At 31.5% G+C, this 23,870-nt stretch overlaps 1 protein-coding gene across 4 annotated transcripts; it reads right to left on the reverse strand.

Annotated features, from left to right (window-relative positions):
- Positions 1-1,022: 1,022 nt before the first annotated feature.
- On the reverse strand, positions 1,023-17,960 carry LOC100789688 (protein HASTY 1). 4 transcript variants are annotated; one of them, XR_005889968.1, is made up of 26 exons: positions 17,549-17,960; positions 16,765-16,866; positions 16,532-16,675; positions 16,345-16,425; positions 16,173-16,242; positions 15,188-15,258; positions 14,946-15,109; positions 14,769-14,840; positions 14,449-14,686; positions 12,061-12,123; positions 11,655-11,939; positions 10,905-11,018; positions 10,639-10,765; positions 10,387-10,556; positions 10,203-10,304; positions 8,303-8,406; positions 7,909-8,203; positions 7,540-7,775; positions 6,821-7,324; positions 6,421-6,715; positions 6,092-6,275; positions 5,537-5,802; positions 5,128-5,317; positions 2,933-3,095; positions 2,351-2,445; positions 1,023-1,315 (listed from the first exon to the last, which is right to left on the reverse strand). XR_005889968.1 is itself a non-coding variant. In XM_003554631.5 (22 exons), exons 1-22 carry the CDS (start codon positions 17,669-17,671, stop codon positions 5,726-5,728), a joined length of 3,621 nt encoding a protein of 1,206 aa, XP_003554679.1. In that variant the 5' UTR covers positions 17,672-17,960; the 3' UTR covers positions 5,115-5,725. The 4 variants fall into 4 exon arrangements, 1 of the variants encoding a protein (XP_003554679.1); XR_005889966.1 differs by having other exon boundaries at positions 5,128-5,332; XR_005889967.1 differs by having other exon boundaries at positions 1,617-2,445; positions 5,128-5,332.
- Between the last annotated feature and the right edge of the window lie 5,910 nt (positions 17,961-23,870).

The following is a 23,870-nucleotide window of genomic DNA, read 5'->3' on the forward strand; positions in this document are numbered from 1 at the left end:
TCTTTGATTTTCATAAAGATGAATATTATACATTTGAAATTTTTAAGAGATTAATTTGGTGACAGATTTAATTTTTAAAGGTTTAATTTTATGATAAAAATTTTAAAATTTAATTTATCTTATTTTAAATTATATATATATATATATATATATATATATATTAATTTATGTACTAAATTATTAATTACAATTTAATTTAAATAATACAAAATTTAAGAATTTGGAAGGTAAGTATTGGTAGTTTAAGTTTTTACATTGTTCATCTTTATTATAATTTTTAAGATAATTATTATAAAAACTAAAAAAATTATATATGAAATTTCACAATTGGATCTTATATTTTAATCTGGTAGTGCATGTATTATTTACTCAAAAATTAATAAATGACACGAATCTAAAAAAATAAATTAAAACATACACAAAGGAACTAAATTATTTTGAGGGGATGCAAAAATGGTATTTTTGTCGAATTGAGAGGTTGATAATATACACCCAATTTTTTCGTGGGTTTAAATTAACAGATATTCACACGATTAAATTTAATTCTCAAGAGAAATAAATATGATATGAGATGAAGAACAGGAGGACTATTGCAAAAAGTGATATAAGAAATAATTGTAAAAATATCATGGCTTCTTCTGCATTTAGTTCACACGTCAACTCACCAAATCAAACAGTTATGCATTTTACATTCAGCTTCAGTTCAGCCTTAAAAGGCACTGGTATTTAAATAAGTCGGAATACTCTGGGAAACAAAAGAACAGAACTCAGACATCAGTAGCAGCAGGAAGTGGGCTTGATAATAATACAACCCCGTCAAACAAAATTAAAAATAAGATTATTGTTAATAAATGCTTTTAGGACATTGATTAAAGAATTAAAAAATATATTTATTATAAAAATTATAGAAAAGTTTTAAAAAAAGTCACCATAAACATAATTTTGTGTATTTCAACAAAAATTTAGATTTTTTGGTATATCACTTTTTTCCTGATGAGAATCGGACTTAATTAGGAATTAAATTGGACAAAAAGCTTCGGACTCCCTTTACTTTCTTAGAACATTGGTTAGTATTTTCCTCAAAACAAATGTAGCAGAATCCAAAGGGGTTGCCACTTGCCACAACAACCATCACACTTACACTCACACAGAATGTTTTTCTTTTTTTAATTTCCTCGATTCCTCTTGAAATGGATCTTAAGTATGGATTATCAGAAACCTGGGCCAGGGGGCCCAGGAGGAGGTCCACCAAGCATTGGGCCGCAACAACTCTCCAGGAGACAGCAGCAACATAGACAATACAAACTGCCATCACCTAATAATAATATACCCAAATAAGTATCACCATAGATAATTTTAATTTAGTAATTAAATATGTAAAAAGTGCAATAATTTAAGTCTTATCATATAATTTAAATGGAATCAGTTTAAGAAAAATATAATTTAATGTTAAATTGATTCTTAAACATTACAATTTAATGACAAAATGGTCTTATAAAATTTAAAAGTGAAATGTGATTGTCACACTTTTAACATATTTAGAAACTAAATTGGATTTTTTGTTTGAGACTAATTTGTCATTGATTTACAATTTAGGCACTTGACTTATTATTTACCCCAAAAGGTATTAGTACTCTGTGGAACATCAAGGCACCTTCCAAGGCTTTGGCATTCTCGTGGCGCTTGTTGCTGAACAGAATACAGAGCAAGGTAAATCTTTTGGACAGAGGGATAGCATTGGAGGAAAACAGTACTATATGTCCCTTCTGTAATCTCGTTCAAGAAGATGTGACTCACTTGTTTTTCTCATGTAACTTTTCTTATGTCATTTGGATGTGTCCGTATAAGTGGATGTCCATTGAGGTGGTTTTTCCATAAACACCTTTCATTCACCTTATGGAACATGGCCAGAGGGTGGGAAAGACAGAGAGCAATCAAATATGGAAAGTGGTGTGGGTGGCAGAGAAGGCAATCCTGACTTTTAGAAGATTATAGATGACATAAAGCTGAAATCATGGTCCTGCTTGAGGGCCAAAACAATTATATTCAAATCATCTTTCTATGAGTGGACGTCAAACCCAGAATTGTGTGTTGCAGTTGCAATTTAACTGCATATTAGTTTGATTGCATTGCGTTTTTCTTGGGTGGTACTGTGCGCGTAAGGAAATGAGGAGGATAAGGTTCATAATTCTCTGGGATACAGGACATTTGTTCATGGTTATGATGCATTAGGCTTCAGTGTATACCTTCAGAATATGTTTTTTGTGGATGCTGGCGTGATGGTTAGGTTATCTTTGGGTTTTTTTGTGACTCAAATATCTCTAATATATCCCATTAACAAGTAGCTTACCTATGACACAAATAGGCACATTGTTCTCAGTCCGTTGTAAACTTCTGGGTGTTTCTTATATCCATATTAATATAGTATCTTCTTTGCTGTTGAGGCTGTTCAAGATCAATGGGAATCAAAACAAAACAAAAAATCAAAATTAGCTTTAACAAATGGTACTAGTTAAAAGGGGGAAATACACATATTTCCCGAGACCATTTTTTTTTTCATTTGTGTGAATATCAATGTAGTGAGACCCATCTGAATTTTACAAAGCACCAGTATAAAAAATTATGATGTCATACTATCTGTTAATTTTACAAATAAAAAAAACAAGTCATTTTGATATTTATTATTTTTAAAAAAGAACTTATAATAGAACAGAAATTTTTCTTTATATACTTTTCTTTCACCTATTTCTTCTCTATTTAACCACTCTCTCTACTTTCTTTATCATTCTTTTTTTTTTTTCACTTTTCGATTCCAAAAAGATAAATAAATAAATTTTGCGTTCCGTACATCCATTTCTACTGGTTAATAGGAACAAATAGTATTGAGTTATCCTTCTTAAATAGTGTAAATACTGTATAAAAGTTTACTTACCAAGTGCTAATGATATCGCAAAACCCACCGAAATGTCCTGGGCCTGGTGGGCCAGGTGCACCCCAACCAGGAGGGCCTCCTGGGCCTAGACTGCCTGGTCCCATTTTAAGCTATGGCTTTCTCTCTCGTCAAAGAAAACACTTTTTCTTTTTCTGAACTGAACCTTTGAGAATGAAATTGAGAAAGGAATACTCAGTTCCTTGGAAATTTAAAGGACAGCACATGAATTAACATAGCTTAGAAGCATCCATATAGTATATACTTGTTCACCTTCTTCCAACTAATCTTCCAATTGATTTCAACCTAATTATCAAACCAGCGTCTGTCAGTAGATCCCTTGCCTTTAATTCACATAATTGATTATATAGGTTCTCTAAATTATATACTTATAAGGGGAAAATGGTAATTTTTTTTTACAGAGTTATTCAATCACAACTGATCATGCATAATAAATTTGTTAATTTTTAAAATAATTATTTGAAAAATAATTCAAACAGATTTATGATTAAATAATATGTAAAATTGATGTGCATTGCATAGACATTAAATTCTACTTATAAAGTGTAGGTAAATATTTACTCGTGAAATAATTTCAATTATATAATCAACCTCAGGAGCCCTTGCCTTTCTAGTGGGAATGGCATTCAAGCTGTTCTATTATCCTCGATCACTGTATACTACACTAACTTTTTTTAGTGACTGTTACATACACATGTAGCTATAGAATGTTACATATTTTTTATTTTTAACTATTTAAACAAAATGTAGTCAATAATTTTATGTTTGTTTTGTTCTATAATAGTTTCATGGTTGCCTGCATCTCATAAGCATAACAAACTGTGCAAAAAGAAGGTGAAGAGAATAAGGGATAACAAAAGAAAGCGAAGGAGAAAATAAGGACTTAATTAAAAATTTAAAATTACTTTATGGGATTAAAATAATAATAAATAGTTATGTTTAAGAAGAAAAAAAAAATAACAATAAGTGTGTCATGTAGACATCAACGTTAATTTTAACTAAGGTCTTCCAAGAGTGAGGTTAAAATGACAAAAATATTACACTTTGGACCATTTTTCACTTTATATACTTTCAATAACCTGAGTGACAGTGAACTACATTTTTAAGTAGGGTGTTCATGGATTGATTTAGTTCAAATATGAGAAAAAACAAAATCCAAAATAGGTTTGAATTTTAGAATATTTTTTGTCTAACCCGAGCCAACCCAACCAAATTCAGTGTTGAATTATTTGATTCAGATCATATCATCGGATATCCAACAAAAATAAAATATAAAAAAATTTTTAAAAATAAAAATAACATAATTTTGTCTCATTCAATGAATGATGTTGTCATAAAAGAATGTAATCAACATATTTGAGTGCAGTTGATTTACCCCAAATAATAATAGCATAAATTATAAAAAAGAACACATGATGAATTGATTAAATCATAAAACTTCATCAATAATAAATAAAATTATTCATCACAAAATGTAACGCAAAGATTCAAAACAACATGCAAAAGTAAATAAATTAAGCATTAAAAATAAATAAAAATAATAATTAGTTTGATTCGGATTGAATCAAATTTAAAAACTGTAAACCCAAAGCCAATTAACATCAAATTTCAATTAGTTCAATTCGAGTCCAACCTGGAAAAAAAATCAAAACTAATTTAATTAGTTAAATTTGGATCATCAAATTGGTTCAAACGGATGAACACCTTTGTTTTCAAGGGCCGAAGTCACACTTTACCCATTAAATTTTGTAAAATGATGCAATTTATATTTAGAGGTTTTTATTCTAAAAACAAATTAATAATAAAACTAAAGATACATTTTTTTTTAATTTAAAACAAGCAGCATAAAATTGTTTTAACTCGAAATTAATTTTAAATTAAAAAATATTTTTCAATACAAAACCAAATTTGTAAATATCAATCTAAAATCACATTAACTTGTATTTTAACGTGATTCTAGAACATTTAATGAGAATGCAAACACAGACTCAGCAGTTAAAAAATCATTATAAATTAATTTTGGTTAAAATTAATTTTAAAATGATGTGATTTATATTTAATTTTCATTCCAGAAATAGTAAAATTCAATATTTTTATTTATTTAACACAAACAATTTATCTAAAATTGCTTTAACTCAACCAATTTCTCAACGGAAAATAAAACTCTGAACATTTACCTAAAATTAGTTTATTGGATATTCTAACACGATTCTGAACCAATCACACTCTTGACTGCTGAAAAGCTTTTAGCAAGGTCGCTCGCTCGGGCTCTCTTAATTTGTTGCTACTTCACTATTAGTTGAATATGCATGTAGATCCCATCAAATGAAGTGGATCTCATTCTACATCTATTGGGGTTTACCACATCTGCATGAACTTCAACTAATAACAAATAAACATGTGGAGTTACTTCTCATTGTATGCTTCAAAAGTGAGGCATAAAATAACGAAATTATAATCTGATCGCAGCTGGACTTTGAATTCTGGAAAAAAACTAAATACAAAAGTCCGAACTGCCAGGTGTGGTTCTGTTAATCTGAAGAGAGCTATATACTGCAAATGAAGTAAAGTGTGCATAGAGTAAACCTGATTCACATGTTGCTATGAGTAAAGAGGAAGGGCATAAAATTTTTGTACTCCCACCAAATTTGCTTGTTAATGTTGCAGGGGAAGAAATGCTTTCACACCCTTTGTTAGTAAATAATGAAAACCCAAAATCTTCTCAATACGAGCTCACTCCTGTACACAAAACCTTCCATGAACTCAAAACAAATATCACATGATGGCTGCCAACCCCACAGCATCACCATCATCAACTTTGGACTCGGGAGCATTGGCTGGGCGTGGTCTCACTGAAAAGCATAATTATAAGAGGTTAAGAAAAATTATAATATTACCAGCAACATAGATATATTTTAATTTTAATTTTGAATAACATACGATTGAGAAGCATAGCAGTACAGGAAAAACAGCCCCACTCAAGTCTTATGTTATCACAATTACAATTACTACCAAACATTGAGAAGCTCTACAGTTTACAGCATTACATTGATTTATTAACTAACTATTCATGTGCCAAACTATATTTTTCCACAAGTTGGAGAAGTAAAATACGAACAAGCAATAGAAGTCATTGCTTACTTGAAACATTTGTAATGATATTCACAGTTTTCTGTGCTGCAAGTGCTTTCAATTTGTTACCAGATGCTAATTGAAGCAAGCTTCTCGTAAGCTGCTTTTGTTCCTTTGGACTGAATGTTTTCGTTAAGGATTCCTCAAAGGCAACTAAATCATGAGTGGTAATATTGGGGAGAGACATTAAAACCTAAAAAAGAGTAACAAAATACATCACTCAATAACTAAAGTTTTAGAAATTAGCATCCTCTTCTTTGCAAGAGAATTCCAAATGGCAAATGCAGTCGAGCGAAAAGAAAAAATAAAGTAGCCAACAAAACAAGAAACATACTAACCTGCCTGGGAGCTGGGTGTCTATCACAAAGATAAACAAATATTTCGCGACAAATGCCAACTAGATCAGCACTGATTATTGCATTTGATTCAAGGGCTAAACCTTTAATAATGGATGTAAAAAGATCTCTAGAAACATATTCAACGAGTTCTGCATGATTTGTTACTATTGCAAGAACTACCAATGCAGAGCAATATGAAGAAATTTTAGTCACGGCTTCACCATCCGTCCATGTAAAAGCTTCTAAACACATTTGTAGTGTTGGAAGGACCAGACATTCATGCTTTAGAAGGAAACTGTCACATATAAAACTAATGAGAAATAAAGCTCACAAACTAAGTTACAAAATATGAAAGAACTATAATAGATGAAACATATTTCGTAACAGGTAGAAAGCATACCCAACCATAGAGCATGATGCAACTGTATCCAAGTTTTTTAGAGAAGACATATCTAATCGACAAACATGCCCAGACTGTTCCAAAGAAGGAATTCCAGTATTAAGGGGAGGAGAAGCTATGGCAGAGAGGAGTGAACACATCTCACGCGTGAGATCCCTCAGAATTGTTTCCTCCATCACTTCCACTTTCAAGTCTGATCCACTAAGAATGCCATGAGCATCTGGAACCTTTGCTCTACCATCTTGTAGAAGACTAGACCATGAACAGCTAAGTGCTTGCTGAGCATGGACAAAAAATGGGTGTAGAAGCTTTTCCAGCCAAATCTCCCACATATCCAAAGGACAATTTTTAACCAAAGGAATCAAAGTGGAATGAACAAGCTGTCTTATATGCCTGAACTCCATTGACTGTATATTCTCCATTAGGGCAACAGCAACAGAGTGCACATCCAAATATTTGAAAAACGAATCCCCAACGGTTGTTGACAAGCCCAATACATTATATCTGTTCATATAAAAAAGGATTTAGTAAAAAAATTGAAATGTGCATAAAGAACAATAAAGATGTCATAGATACAGAATTATCTTTTTACAAGGAACTTTATTTTGTCTTTTCTAGAGATTTGGTGCAAAAACAATATTGAAGGGGAAGACCAATCATATTTGGACAGCAGATAATAAATTATAAATGAAAAATAGAAATAAGATATGCACACTTACCCACTGTCTCTGATGCCTTTAAACCAATTTCGAATATCTGATTCATTGGGTTCAGCGTATCCTTCTTTATTCATGTCAATCTTAGATCCATCTGTGACACCCTTTGGTAATTTAGAGTTCCCTTCTCCAAGAAGACTGAACCTCTCAACATCACCCATGACCATTGCAGCTCTGACCTCACCAGGTAAAGCTTGACTTACAGATGGAGACCAAAGGGAATGTATACAGCGAAGTAGCTGGAAAATAAGAACATGCTACACTTATTAATACAAAGTACTAAGAGAGCAAGATTACAAGCACAGTGATCCTTTTGTTGCAAATACTACAGGAAACATAACATGGCCAGCCTCTTAATGCCAGTATACATACTTTCAAGAGAGGAGTCACCATCCATGATATGTGAGAGGCCATTGGATTTAAAGGAATTGAATTTGGTGTTGAGCTGTTTTCTGAATTCCAATTGGCTTTCTTCAATCCACTCCTCTTAAGTGCCCTCTCAAAGAATGTCACTGTATGAAAAATTGACCACATAACAGGCACATCTGAGCACAACTGAACCAAACCGTGTGGACCTGACAAATACTTATCCTGCCACTCCAATTGTGTCCACTGAATGCTTAAAGGTTCTAGTAACCACCTTAAAACATCTTGTTGCTGTTGGATCCTGAGCCATTTATAGCAATAACAAGAACAGGTTACTTACAAATATCAACAGAGTATTAAACAAAAATTAACAGAATTATCTCTTTTGTTTGATCCTTACCCAGCAGAAGAAGACATAACAAGAAATGCTTCGCCTAAAAGATTATGCTCTCCCTGAAGCAAACGACCCTCCCTTTGCAAACATCCCATTGTATCAGCAATACCCTACATATAAAATTGATAAATTAAATAAACACTATCTCCTTCCAAACTACATTCTAGGCAGTGGGGCAAATTTTCTCTAGAGCATATAATGAAGTGTCCAATAATGAGTAAAGGAATCAAGAATGAATATTGAGTTATTAATATAACGGTTCATCTTCAGACAGATCAAAATTAATGCACTATTGATGCCTCCTGAAAGACATCTACTGTGGGCTTATACTAACATCTAAATACTCGTAACAGTATAGCACCATAGGCCAAACCTTGGCAATACATTTTTGGTGATAATTTTGAGCATCATATGTATTCTACATAAATAATGGACAGGAAAACCTTGTCAGATAAAACCTTAACTTCTCTTATGTCTTGTCTACTCTGGCATATTACACAAATATTTCAAGACCCAAAGTCCCAAACCTTTACACAAGTTATTTCAAATAAGCTCTAAGAATTTAAGCATAGGGCCTAACTCAACCCCATGACACCGGCTTATAAGGTGAGGATTGTCCAAGCTTTATAAGCTCTATTTAAGCGATATCTAATTGATTTAGGACTAAATACACCTCCTTCAACGCAACAAGTAGTCCAAATAAGCCATAACTAAGGCAGGCCAAGGTGACTGCTATGAAGGCAGCTTTCAACCACCACCACCCCCAAATGCCCAGGGCTACAAGCCTAGCAGGTGGCAAATGTAGGTGGCCCAACAATGGATCTAGAATAGGCTTTTATGGCATCTTAAAAGTTGGGCTTAGGACCTAACTCAACCCTACAAAACTGGCATATAAAGTAAGGATTGTCCAAGCTTTATAAGCTCTATCTAAGCCATCTCTCTAGTCAATGTGGGTCTAAGCACACCCCCTTCAATGCTGCAATTAAGGCAGCGGGCAGCCCAAAGAAGCCACAACTAAGGCAGGCCAAGGGTGGCTGCAATTATAACGACTTTCCAACATAAGCAGAATTATGCAATGTCAATATGCAAAATATGATATTATTTAGGTTTAAATACTTTTCTAGTCCTTGCAATTTGGCACTTTTTTGTTTTTCGTCCTAGCAAAATTATTTTTTTGTTTTTAATCCTTACAAATTATGTTTGTTTTGTTTTTAGTTCTTAAAGCACTTTAGATAGCGCTTTGAACTGTGAAAAAACGTTATCTAAAGCGCCATCAGAATGAAGAACAAAACAAACATGATTTGCAAGGACTACAAACAAAATAATAATTTTGCAAGGACAAAAAGCAAAAAAAGTGCTAAATTGCAGGGCCTAAAAATATATTTTAGCCTATTATTTATTCACATGTCTTAGAGAAAGAGGACTAAAGTATGAAAAAGATGGGAATGAACAGAAGACAACACAGTACATGGAAACTGATTTCAATAACAATTTTAGGATAACAGCTAATGAATCAAACTAGAATTCAATCTTCAAGATATTCATACCAAAATTGCAAAGAACCAAAAAAGAAAATTTTAATATTCATATTACTGCACATGTGCTTTGACACATTAATATCATTGGAGGATATCAAGGATACTGGAGCTAGTTCAGCATAACCCCTATAGTAGCTGATTCTTATTATGCTATGACAAGGTTTGTATAGACTAATTCATAAATAGATCAAGGTTACTTCAATTGCATAACAAGTTTTCTCCTTAATACCCCTCCTCTATAAATTTCATATATAAGTGCACTCCTCTATATATGATTGTCTCGTTCAGCTAAACAAGAGATAGTTTCCATTTATTTGACACAACCAGCTAATTATAATTTTGCAACAATTGGTGTTTAATGAAAGCACCTTCATATGAGGCAAGATGCTTTTGTCAGCAGTTTTCGCTATCCGAATAAATGATGTACAGGTCTGCAGCCTTGCATGCCGTGCATTATGCATTGACATATCCTATCAAGAAACATATAGTAATAAACTTGCCACAATTTCTCAATGGTTGAAACTAACAATGAAAAGGGGTTGTTGCAGGAACCTTGATTACAAGGGGAAGAGATGTTAGTAGTTCAAATAATTTATTAATAACACTGCCAACTGCATCTGGGAAATACTTCAAAAAGGGGCCCATAGCATCCAAATAGTGCACAAGTACTTCAACAAGTGCAGGCTCCGTCCATTTTAAGGAAATAAATTGTTGAAGTAAACCTACAAGACACGGTAATCATAATTATTAGAGGTCTAACTAAAAATCTAAAACAGCATAATATGGAAAATTAACTAAAATAACCTTCAAACGTTCTACATAATGCAAACTGGACTTCAGCATTTGTCTTGGTAAAGTCATTTGATCCATCAAAAGCTGCATTTACAACATTCTCTAAAGCCAATTGCATGCTTTCCATCACAGCTAAGTCCTACAGTGAGAAAAGCAGAACCCATACCAGATAATTATATATAAGCTAGAAATGAAGGTGAGGAGCTCAGATGACAATTTTAGAGATCAAAATATCAATATAATAGTATATTAAAAATTGGAATAGAAGGTATTTAAACCTGAGTTGGTGCCGGTGAAAGCAAGAGATCTTTGATGATTGTATCAATTTTTTCAGAAACTTTAGTAGCAGCTATCAGGGGTTTGTAAGAAGAAACAAGCCTAATCAACTCCAACTGTTTTAAGAAACAATTTGTTGGTCAAAAATATTCTGAAAAGTTTGATTTAAATTGAAGCATAAAGGAGAATAGATGTAGATTGGGAACAAAAACATACAATTAAAATACCAATGCAGAATATTTTAGCATATTCACTGTGTTGATACTAGACCTACATGTGCCTTACTCATAAGCAAAACTTTTAAACTAATATATGCCTGCTCTTTGTATTTTTCACCTTTCTGTGTTGTGCAAAATTGGTCTGGGATTAAAAAGTCAAAATGTTCAGTTGCACAATTTTCTTTCTTTGTATTTTTTCACATTTAAATGTTAAGTATAAGGAATAATGCAAAACACCAAAAGCACAAGTGTTCCAATAACTCATGCAACAGGAGACTCCTCAAACCCATGCTGTATATAAGTTTACTTACGGTTTACATAAAGTCAATGGAAACATTGCAAGCAATAAACCACTATTTCCAAGTACTATCTTAGAACTTCAATATGAAAATATTCAGTAACATAATAAGTTAATAACTTCCTTATAATACATTCCATTACAGAAATTTTTCCTGTAAACAGAAGGGAAAGAATTTGTATTATATCATATGATGAACAATATTATCTGACTTCACATATGCATGTGAGACATACCAGTCTAGAACGATACTGGCTGAATGTTCCCTTGCCCTCAAAATCATCACTCCACAACTCCAATGCCCCTAAAGAAATGGCAGTCTCATGCAGCATCTTTTGTCTCTTGAGCATGCGAGGGAAAGATGTATCCAAAATTGCACCACAAAAATCATCACTCACAAAGCTTAGAGTCTTTTTCTTGGCATTTTCAACTTCTCCAGAACCTGTGCTACTAACAGCTGAACTGTCAGCAGCTGAATGTGTGGAACTTTTTGGCTTTGACATCAAATCCCTCATTAGCACCTACAAGTAAACATTTGAGGAAAGAAACGAGAGATATGACCATTTGACACTCAGTATTGACTATTGACTAAGAAACATGGAACACCACCAGACAGTACTTATGTGCAGTATTCCAACATACCAGCCAGAAGTGCATGGATTGAAAATGAATAGCAAACTTGAAATGTTGGAAAAATCTCAGCATCTGGAGAGAAACAAGAGAAATTAAAATGAAAGGATAAAGTAAAATTCAAGATAAATGCATGTTCCTGTAAAATAGTAGTAAAATGAAAGGGCAAAACTTTTACTTCATGCACAGAAACATAGTGCATAGTTATCCCAGATAATGGCATCGGGCAGCCGATCCCAAAACCGATATAGCAAGATAGAAAGTAGCAGGATGACTGCTATTATGAAATTTCTAGATATAAATTAAATATAGGGTACATTACATGTATATAAATGCCTAAAAAAGAATTACCCATAAATGAAGGCATATATTCATAGTTAACAATTAAGTCATAATTTTAAGCTAAGCACAAAAGTCAATAACAACAAAAACCAAGTAATAATATAAAATAAAACAAGGACAGTGAGAAAGGACAACATAAGGTTACTCTCTGAACTATTGTTGTAAAAACCGGGCCGGACCGGCGTGTCTGACCCGGTGCCCTGTCCGGGAGACTAATTGGATTGGTCACGCAGTCAGCCCGGTGTGACCTGGCCGGTTTTGGTAAAAGCAGGTGACCTGGTCAGGTTTTGTGACCCGGGCTGGGTTAAGCATTTTTTTAATTTTGGAATTGACCTTAGGGGCCCAAAACACACTAAACGGTTTGTTTGTGTCTGTTCGTTCTCGGTTTCCTTGCGTTCTCACAAGAGCAGTGAGCCCTAATCTTTGTCTGTTCATCGCTGATGTGCCTGTTTGAATCTCGTCGCCGCAAGGGCGGTAGACAGAGGCGGAGCTTTTTGTCTGAAGTCCAACAGAGGCACACTGTTGCGGAGGCATAGCAGTCGTGCCACTGCTGCATCCGAAGTCTGAACCCGCTGGAGCTTAATGATACAATCTGAAGTCACGTCGCTTCTTTCCTTTCGGGTAAATAATACAATCTCCCTTGTCAGATAAGAATTGTTCCTATCACATGGACTTAAATCTGAAACTGAATAACAGTGGAGTTGTTGCACTGTTGAATAACTATGAATCAATGAATAACTCAGCAAGTCAGCATTTTTCTGTTTTTTTGTCACTTATTATTCCTATCTTTGCAACTTCTTTGTAGAACTTTTGAACAGGTTCCCAGAGGTTGCTGAACATAGAGATGTGTTTAGTTGTTTATACTTTATACCTAATTAACCTTTGTTATCAATAGTTGTTAATTTGTCCGTAAAGACTAAAGAGGAGAATAACAATAAGAGCTACTTCTCACATATCTACAATTTGTTCAACATATATCACCCCTTATCAGTTTAGCTTTTAAATTTGTATAATTTCATTTATGTTTCATACAACTTCGAAGTTTTGAACATATGGTGTGTTTCATAAAATCTAAATGCAGAGAGCTATTACCCGAATGTAAACAGCTGTAAACTAACTGCATATGGTATGTTTCATATAAAATTAGTAGGTAGTTATTAATAAGTTAGTAGTAATCTAACTTTAACTAGTTATTTTGGATATTAGGTACTTTATCATGACAATGTTCTTAAACTTGGGAGTATGGAATTGTGTTGCTATGAACTTTATTTCTTATCTGAGGACTGGATATTAGCTACTCTATCATTACAATATGATTTTAAATTTGAATTGATCAAATTATGTTAGTTATATTTTTAAATAAAAAAAATTAATCAGTGACCCACTGATTCAACCACTGACCCATTAGTCCAATGTCTCAACCAGGTCAATGACCGGTTTTCACAACACTGGTCTGAACACAACCGTGACAGAAAGAGAAAACAAAACATAGACATATTAAAATGCATAATTAAAAATAAAAAACAATATTAAAAAATAAAATAAAAAAGTAAAAAAACAGAATTAGAAAACACTAATTAAAAATATTATAGAATTTAAAAATAGAATTATAAATGTGAGAATTAAAAAAACAATTAAAAATATAACAGAATTTAAAAATCAATATTAAAAATAATAAGTATAATAGAATTAAAGCTAAATAAAATAAGTAACAGTTTTTAAAAAATAACATAATTAAAAAATAAATAATCAAAAATTAAAAACAGAATCTTTTGAGTACAGAAAAGTCGAAAATAAGACAGAACAGAAAGATCGAGTGTGACCAAAATAATAACAACAACTAGGCATTTGGCAAACAAGTTGTGTGGAAAATTTTGCAAGATGTATAACTAAGACAAGATATTCTGTTATCTGTAATTGAGATGTTGAATTCAAAACAAGAATATATGGCAAATTTTCCAAAGAGAAACCAAAACCATAACTAATATATGTCATTTTAAGCAAAGTTTTCCCTTCCCCAAGATGCTTAATGTTAAAACATTACTATATGACGCATACCTGTTCAAGGTAAAGTGGAAGTATGGTGCTATCACCAGCAATACTTTGCAAGTTATAAGAACCCAGTGACACCATACTTTCACATATAAATTCAGCAAATTCATATTCGCCCTCATCTATGGACCCAGGACCTGAACCAGATCTATGCAAAAATTCTCTAGATACATTCATCAATATTTGAAAGATGCTGCTCATAGCTTGGTCAAATTCAGAGGCAGATGCATCAATAGGCCTCTTCCTGCAATCACAGTTCAGAGTAACCAATGGTATTATAGATCAATGAAATATGTATGAAACCATTAAAGAACAATAACACATACCTTGGAGAGACAAGTTTGAAAAACTCCGAAGCATGAAGACGAAAATCTGGTGCAGATAGTAGTACACCACAACTGCAGGGAGTTAACAGAATCAAGGTGGGCAGCAAGCGAAAATCAGAGCAAGGTTATATACCATGAATATTGCATGGTGCAAGATAATAGAGGAAAGAAACATACCCATGAATGATGCCAGACTTAGCAAAATCTGACAATGGAGCCCACTCAGCATATGCATTCATAGCATTTAGAGTAGCTGTTACAGTAGCAGCATGCTGTTTGGCAATATCCATCTGTTTCCTACCAGCTTCATTCATTGCAGCTGTAAAGTGCCTTTCTAGTAACTGCATCAAGCAACACAAGTCGCAACATTAATAATGCTTAACAACGAGCATGTAACAAGGTTTAGGGCTGAGATTTACAGTGTATAATAGTGGCAAAATTTCGGGCAATGATTGAGTTAGCCCACGCAAAAGTAGCCTTCGCCGATCACCTGGATACATCAACATGACAAGTAAGAATAACATGCAACATATCATATACAGAGAAGTCACTCAAGATCAAATACACATACAGCATTTATGAGTGTTAAAAAAGTCAGCATGATAGGAGTGTTGGATGTTTCCTATTTCATTTGTAAGACACCTAGTTTATTAGCAATGTTGTTAAATAGCCGCTATAGCACTATTGTGTTCTGGAATTCCTCAGATCCACAACCACTACTTTGCTATTGCAGCCGCTACAGGTGTTGTAGTTACAGAATATGTCCTGCATCCTTGTCATCTTTGGTGAGTCTACACTAATTGAATTTTTGAGTTAATATTATGCACTTTATTTTTATTTGCATACAACTTAATTTTTTTATACATACATAATTCATATATATCATATATTTCAACCACTATGTGACTTCCACTATTGGCCCACAACACTATCCACTATCTGATATTGCAGATTATTAACTTTCTGCCATTTTCCACAATCCGCAATTGATAACACTGTTTATTAGTATAATATGCACACAGGGATTCCAACAATTACAAAATTAGCGCATCCCATTACATACAACAATCATTTTCCTCTTTTTACATACTCTCCCCCTCTCTCTCCAATCACACTCTGACATGCATTTTTAAACTTTTTCCTTCATGGTATCAGATGATGGCGTAATATTGACTGAGAGGAAAAACATTTCTAAGAAACAAGTCATTCTAAAAGGTCCCCTTAATTTGCTTATTCACGGAGAAACTTACTAAAATTGGTGTCTAAAATTTCCACGAGAATACCACATTGCTTCATTGTCAAATAGGTTTATGCAGTTGGAGAAAATTCAATTCGTATACTTAATTTGTGTACATGAGCACCACTCACACTCATCCACGTGAGAAAACTCAAGTCATTACAAACCTTCTAAGTCTTCATTGTGAACTGTAATGTCTTCAGGAAGCCACCGCAGCATCATTGCAACCAACTCCGCCTGATACATAATTGTGAATCATAAAAACAATATAAAGTAAGTATATTGAAATAGAATAAACTTGAGCCAAAAATGATGCAAGTAGGGAAGCTTGAAATTTACTTCTATCGGACCATTGCTGGATAGAGAAATCAAAGATGGAAGCATTTCTTGCCATAAATTAAGACCCTCTCTTCTAACTACCTGTGAAAGAACCGCCAAACCAAATATAGTTTATGTAAAGAAAATCTGCAACTGAGACAGAGTAAGAAGCAACATGAATGAAAATGAAGTGCATTGCGATGAAAACCTCAGCAACAAGGGCAGCTGTCTGGCTTTTGAGAGCCCAATTTTCACAAGGATTGGAAATCTCAGACATTAAATCAACAGAAAGCTTTGCAAAGTTCTTGTGCTCTGCAGGGCCTAATTCCTCCCATCGTAAGCGCACCAAATGCTGTAAGATACGGTTCCACATAAGGCACAAGGATAAACAACTAAACAGACCTATCATTGAAAAGCACGATAAAGCATGTGAACTTGAACCTGCAGCATTTTAAAGGCATGTAACCGGATTTCAGACGACCAGTTCTTTTTCACCAGAAGGAATGATGTGTTTGCTAATACCCGTATATCACCATTCTTGATCTGGAGAAATTTACACAAACCAATTAGTCTCCGGCATGTGTCAAACATTAAAGCATGAAAACTAATCACCATAAAATAGTAGCAGCGCTCATAAATTGTTAAAATATTCCCGGACGCGTGTCAAGTATTAAAGCACGACAATTAATCACCACAAAGTAACGACACTCATAAACCAATAGTAATCCTAGCAGCAGCAGCAGCAGCAGCAGCAGCACAAGCTTATTCCAGAAACAAACAATTGCTACTTTGATTATAAGAAAAAGACATCATAACAATAATTTAAAGTAAAAAAAACTAAATAAATCTAATTTGTTTTTAAAAATACAAATGAAGCAGCAACTACACAGCACAATTGAGGACAGCATGAAAACAACCTATTATGAAAGACAGCTCGTTCCTTTAAATTGACACAACACGATCAATCTATGATAATTACTGAGATAAACACATCCAAAGAGAGTACAGAGACATACATATCAGCGATTAGTTGTGTGCTTTATGCTCATTAGGGCTTGCGTAAAAAAGATCGCAGTTATTTGAAAGGAAAAAAAAAAGGAAAAATGCAAGCAGAGTATATGAAAATTCACAAATGGGCTCTGGTGAGTTGCATGAAGGGATTGATAAAAGTAAAAACATGTTATTGCCCTACGAAACGGGGAAAATGAAAAGAGGAAGAGAGTACGGAATCGAGAAAAGCAACGGCGTTTTGTCGAGCGTCAGGAGAAGAGGCCCAGTCAAGGGCAGTGTGTATAGCTTGTGCCACATTGGTGGCACTCGTGTTGCTGCTACTAACACTGTCCTCCATTCTTAACTTCAACTGCAACTCTTGTTTTGTGTTGTTTTCTTCCCTTGCACTTTTCTTTCTGTTCTCAATGTTCAGACTTGCGAGATAAAACGAGTGTGTGTGTGTGAGAGAGAGAGAGATTCGGTTTTTTGTCAACACAGTCTTGTTTCGTTTGGGTTGTGGGTTCACTCCACACACTGAGCCCCTCGGCTTTTATGTGTGTTGGTGGCGTGTTGTCGTGAGCGAGCCTGACTCTTCTCGCCTTGTTCTTTTTCTTTGGTCTCAAGTTTTCTTTTTCGCGTTTTTAATTTTTATTTTATTTTTAAAGGGATTTTTTTTTCCAGCCACAAAAATATTTGAGGGTGTGTTTGGTTTATATTTTTATTTTCTGAAAATTATTTTTATTTTCAAAAGATTAAAATTCTAAAAACATATTTGGTTTGACTTCTTGTTTTTTGCTTTCAAGAAATGAAAACACTGAAAATACATTCTTTGTTATCGCATTTTCTTCTTACCAAAAATGAGATTTCTGAATTCAACCAAACATATTTTCATCATTATTTTTTATTTTTAGTGAAGATAAAAACAAAAAATAACCAAATCGAACACCCTGTAAATGATCTACGTCTAAAAACTCAAACGGGCCAGAGACTTCAAAGACTCAATAAATAATAAATACTTACAAATGAGATATTAGTTCATTTTTTTTTTATCAATTTGATCAACATTTATAGATTGAATTTTTATTTTATTTTTATAATTTTTTTAAAAAGTTTAAATAAGTTAAATTTTCCTGTAAAGATTAGTCATAACAAAACTATATTACTTAATTTAAAAGAGATTGTAAAAAATTTCTTCTAGGAATATAAGTCATTAGCAAAACTATATTACTTAAAAGAATAAATTATGTTTTTGTCCTCAAACAAGTGCATCCTTAACAACATTTTGACCCTAAACAAGGACCAAAATCATAAATTTTGAAAAGTTGGAGAACAAAAACATAGTTTAGAAATTATGATGCTCGTGGCTTGATGTTGCTTTAGTTTATTTTCGTATATTTTGGAAACTCTTAAGTAGTGGCTTGATGTTGATGTATTTTTTTTCATTCCATTATTTTTGTTCACTAAAACCTGTTAAGGACAAAACCTGTTATTGAAGTGCCCTTTGTATCATTTGAAAACTCTTAAGTTTAATTAAAGTGGCACTGTGAAGTGGCACCCCTTAATTATTTGTCCTACTAAAAATAATGAAATTCTTCAATCATTTGAAAGTGGCACTGTGAAGTGCCCTTCGTATCATTAAAGTTCTTAGATGGATGTTTTATCTCGAGTTTCATAAATCTACAACCACTATCTAGGAATCTTTTGTTATTGAAGATTTTGATTTGCGCACAAGCACATTAAAAAGATAATTAGCTTATTCCTAAAGGATCTATTAAGGCTAACTAGATATTAAAAAAAGTACAAACTATATCTCATGAGAAGACCAAGTTCTATTTCCAATCACAATGAAAAGACTTGAGCCATTGGGGAAAAATATCCCCAAGGTAAATTCCATAAATTTTTTTTTTCTTTCGATTTTCTGCTGCACTATGCTGCAAGTAGAGAGGATCTTGTGATTTATAAATAAAATAATAGCACTTTATTTATTAATTAATCCCAGGAATGAGGAATCAATCTTAAGATTCTACTTAGCAGTTGCCTCAGTTTTCTGTATGCAATCAATGGGCATAATTAAAATTTTATTGCATATGAACATCAAGCCACATCCATTTAATCAAACCAATAAGTTTTTCCAATGCTAAACACACACATATATATAGGGACGGATCCAGAATTTTCCTTAACGGGCACAATAAATAATTTTATAATATGTTTACAAAAAATATATAGGTTCTTACAAAATATATAATATGATTACAAAAGAATAATTTAAAATACTTAAACTTATATAAATTACAATTATTCTTTATATATTTTCATTGAAAATACTCTAGCATTGTTAATAATATATATATATATATATATATATATATATATATATATATATATAATTACTTAATAGTCATCTTTTCTGATGTGATTGTATATTTTATATATTTTTCACAGAATTAATTGTTGAGACATATTTTAAATGACAAATTCTCTTAATCTTTTTTTTTTGCTTGGTTTGAGAATTGGAATGAAATTACTCAAATGAAAATATGTAGTGTTAGTTAATAAATATATATATTTTTTAAAAATTATCTTATAAGAATAATATCTATTTTTTATTGGTGTACTTTTTTATTACACATATATAAGTAAAATAAAATTCAGTTGAGACAATTTTCCCCACAACCGAATAGGTTGATCCGCCTATGTTTATATATATATATATATATATATGAATTGTGAGAATAATTATTAATAAAAATTTATATTATTTGAATTCTTACTTTCGCTATACATCCTATAAAAATTCCAAGTACTGAAGATAGATAAGAGTTAAAATTTTACAGTTTCGTTCGTATTTATTATTTTTGTCCTTGCATATTCTAAAAAATTCCATTGTTCTAATAACCATTGTTGTTGGCACTTGCAACAGTATGCCAATGACCTCCAATAATCGACATTACTATTTGTGTCTTCTTGTTTTTCAAAAAAAAAAAAAACTATGTGTCCTCTAACTGTTGACAGAGCCAGCGACTTCTCGTCGCTATTTGTCAATATCGTTAATGTTCCTTTTCTTATTTAATACAGTATATAACTATGGCTTATATTTCAATTATTTATATGTCTCAAATATAAAAATTAATTCAATATTCTTAATCAATTCCAATTGTGATAAAATTAAATTTTTGAAACTATAAGTTCCACTCTTTAATTTCTTTATAAAGACCCCGGTCCTAAGTAAGTATAGTAAAATGGATTTTTTAGTCTAATTAATTAGAAAAGTGGATTATGCTTGAACGCTACTATTTGCCGAATGATCAACATATATGAACAAATCTCAAAGAAAGCAGAACTTGATACTAAATCTTTATGATGTACTGAATTATTTAAAAAAAACAACAAAAGAAAAGCATATTTGTTCAGAATTTCAAGGGAAAAAATCATACTTTTAGCTTTAGTCAATTCGAGTGTAAAACAAGAACACATGGCGATACTTGGAAGATGTGTGGTGATGGTTGTTGGTTCATTCAAATGGCATGCATTCATAATTAAAAACTAATTTGCAAATGAAAACAAAAAAGAATAAAGGTAAATGGGCCCTAGGGTATATGTGATATATGGGTGTTTAGGCTATGATAACCCAAATTGTTGCATGAAAGTTGTATTGAATTTGGTTTTTTCTTAAGCTAAAAGAAAACTGGGTTTTTTTGTTGCAGGGTGCTCCCTTCACTATCAGTCTACCTCATTCCTAAAGAGGGTAATTATAAGGAATCTATAAAAGAGGTTTAGGTGGGAAACAAAAGTATGTTAGTACAAACGCACACAAATACAGTTAGAGATCGAGGTGAGTCAGATGACAAGGCTTAAAATACATGTTTGTATATAGGAATCTCATGAAATGGACTTTTCTAGGGTTATCTCTGCTCATGGAATAATAGCTAATTAAAAACAAATTGTTAATTTCTGTATTGAGTTTTTTGGCTTGTGGGATTCTATCAATAAGTAATTTGTTAGATTTTTACCCAATTATATGCATTCTTTTTGGCTGGTAAATTGACATTCGTTTTTCGTTGCTGAATTATTGGAGTATTAGAGTTTGAATTAGTTAGTTAGTGCGGACGTATTGTATTTTGGTTATCCATGAGGATTTATATCATATTCTGGAAGGAAGCACCTTATCTCATAAAATACATAATACTATAGCATTATAAATTTTTAAAAATACGTATATATATATATATATATATACTCACAGTAATTTTGTTCAGGTGATATATACAGTAATACATGAGAATGATTTTGTTATGTGAAAATAATTAGAGTAATATATGTAAATTATAATGTCGAAAACTGTAAGAAATTTTGAGACATCTGCCAAAGTGGGCCGGACTACCTTACTGAGTATTATTTAATTATATATTTTTGAAAGATAATGTAAAGATATTTATATATAGCTTATTTTAAATCATTTTAACTTCTTATTATAATTTTAATTTAATTTATTCCAAACACTTTTTATTGTTTATTAACCGTCTTAAAAAGAATAAAAATAAACATGTCTGCTTTATAAATTTTATGAACTTATTTCATAAGGCTGCACTTTTGGCAATAGGGCACAATGTGTTTGAATTCTGGAATAAATTAAACAAAATATTTTCAGGGGACCTATAATTAAATTTTGACCATTCCAAATCTTCTCTGTGTTTCAAATAATTTGTATTTTTTTTTTCTTTGGGTGCATGATTGTATCTGTAAATTGATAAAGGAGCAAAAGGTGTAATTCTATTTAAGGAGTTTTTTTGTTGCTGAGTTAAAAAAAAGGATTTGAGAGGTGCCAATATGATATCTCTTCTTTCACTTTAATTGTTAGTGTCTAACAACTGTCCCGTTTTAATAGTTTCTTTTTATAGTTTTTTTCTCACAGAGATTTTTGTGAAGTTTTTAACAACTATAACGTATTCAATAACCATAAAATTATTACTCTATGTACTAAGAAAATAAGAAATTGATCTTTTTATAACTTTTACTAACCACGTCAAATAATCAAGTTGTAATTCCTATATATGCTATGACAATGTTAAACAACTTTACATTATCTTTTAATAACAAAATATTATTTACACTATTTATAAATAATTATTTTAAAAATCAACAAATTTATCATATACAATAGATTGTTATGATTAAATTCAATGTGAAATAAAAAAATGTATTATGTCAATTAAAAATAAAAGTTATTAAATAATTGTTTTTGTAACAATTAGAAATAGTTAATAAGATTTACTCAATATCTCCTGATGTGCACGCTTAGAGTATTTGTTAATAACTTCTATAGTTTAAAATATATATGTTCATTATATATATATATATATATATATATATATATATATATATATATATATATATATATATATATATATATATATATATATATAATATTTTATTAGTAATTTTTATTTAAAAAGTTTAGATGAGTCAGATTTAAAAATTTAACAAGATTAGAATACACCTTAAATCTTAAATAATATTTATAAATATACTTAAAAATTATGTCAACAAAATCTTCATATCGGTTGTAGAAATTGAACACACATTCCTATAATGTATAAATATTATTTTTTATTAATTGAAATAATTTTTGTTGTCATTAGATTTTTTTAAGGATGTCTTGTATTAGTTAGTGTTACTCTTGTTATTATTATTTTATTAAATAGCTTATTAACACTTTTATGCTTAAATTTTTTAATACAAACATAATTTAACTATTTAGAAGAATAAACTGTTTCACATGTCGGCCATTGCAGAGTTATATTAAGTGCAGGTTGCACTCGAAGAATCGTTGAACGAGAATAATCAATATAGTTGGTGCCTACTTGGATTTAACATATTTCAAACACATTCTTTTTATGAAAAATAAAATCAGATTTTGTATTTAATCAATTATAAAAGAATATTTATAAGTTCAAATGTTCAATATAACTAAAATAACGTTTTCATTCAGGGAATTTTACATCATTTCGTATTATTTAATACTAAAGTAGATAGTAATAATAAAAAAAAAGACACATTGTAACCGTGTACTTTATTTTTCTTTCAAATATTTTTTACATGAAATCGATAGCATTTCTTTTAATTAAAGGGTTATTTTATTTACAAGAACATAATGCCAATAATAATAATAAAAAAATTTATCTAATAATCATCAATGTAAATTATTCTATTTTACGTGTCTAACATAGACAGTATGATTTTTCAACGAAATTTTCATGTAAACTATATTATTCATATATAACGAAATTCATATAATCCTTTCTCAGATCACATCCCTGACATTTTCACACTCTTCGTAATTTTTTATACAAAATTTATTTGGTGATTTGGTCACAATAGTTACAAAAACTTTTTTTATTATATTAAAACTACCTTTTTTTATAACATCTTTTAATCTGTATATATATCATGTTTAATTCTGTGTTTCTCATTGTAAGGACTTAAATGAATGTGTATAATTAAAAGATTAAAACTAATATGTTAGAGACTAAGAGAATATTTATTTAAAAAAAGGC

This window comes from Glycine max, chromosome 19, assembly GCF_000004515.6.
Source record: "Glycine max cultivar Williams 82 chromosome 19, Glycine_max_v4.0, whole genome shotgun sequence".
In the NCBI taxonomy this organism is placed as follows: Eukaryota; Viridiplantae; Streptophyta; class Magnoliopsida; order Fabales; family Fabaceae; genus Glycine; species Glycine max.

Excerpts from the sequence above, each read along its gene's own strand:
- LOC100789688 (XM_003554631.5), bottom strand. The coding sequence starts at position 17,671 with ATGGAGGACAGTGTTAGTAGCAGCAACACGAGTGCCACCAATGTGGCA. Across the intron at positions 16,243-16,344 it reads CCAGCAATGGTCCGATAGAA|GCGGAGTTGGTTGCAATGAT; the intron begins GTAAATTTCAAG and ends ATTATGTATCAG. Across the intron at positions 6,716-6,820 it reads GCATCATGCTCTATGGTTGG|TTTCCTTCTAAAGCATGAAT; the intron begins GTATGCTTTCTA and ends TATATGTGACAG.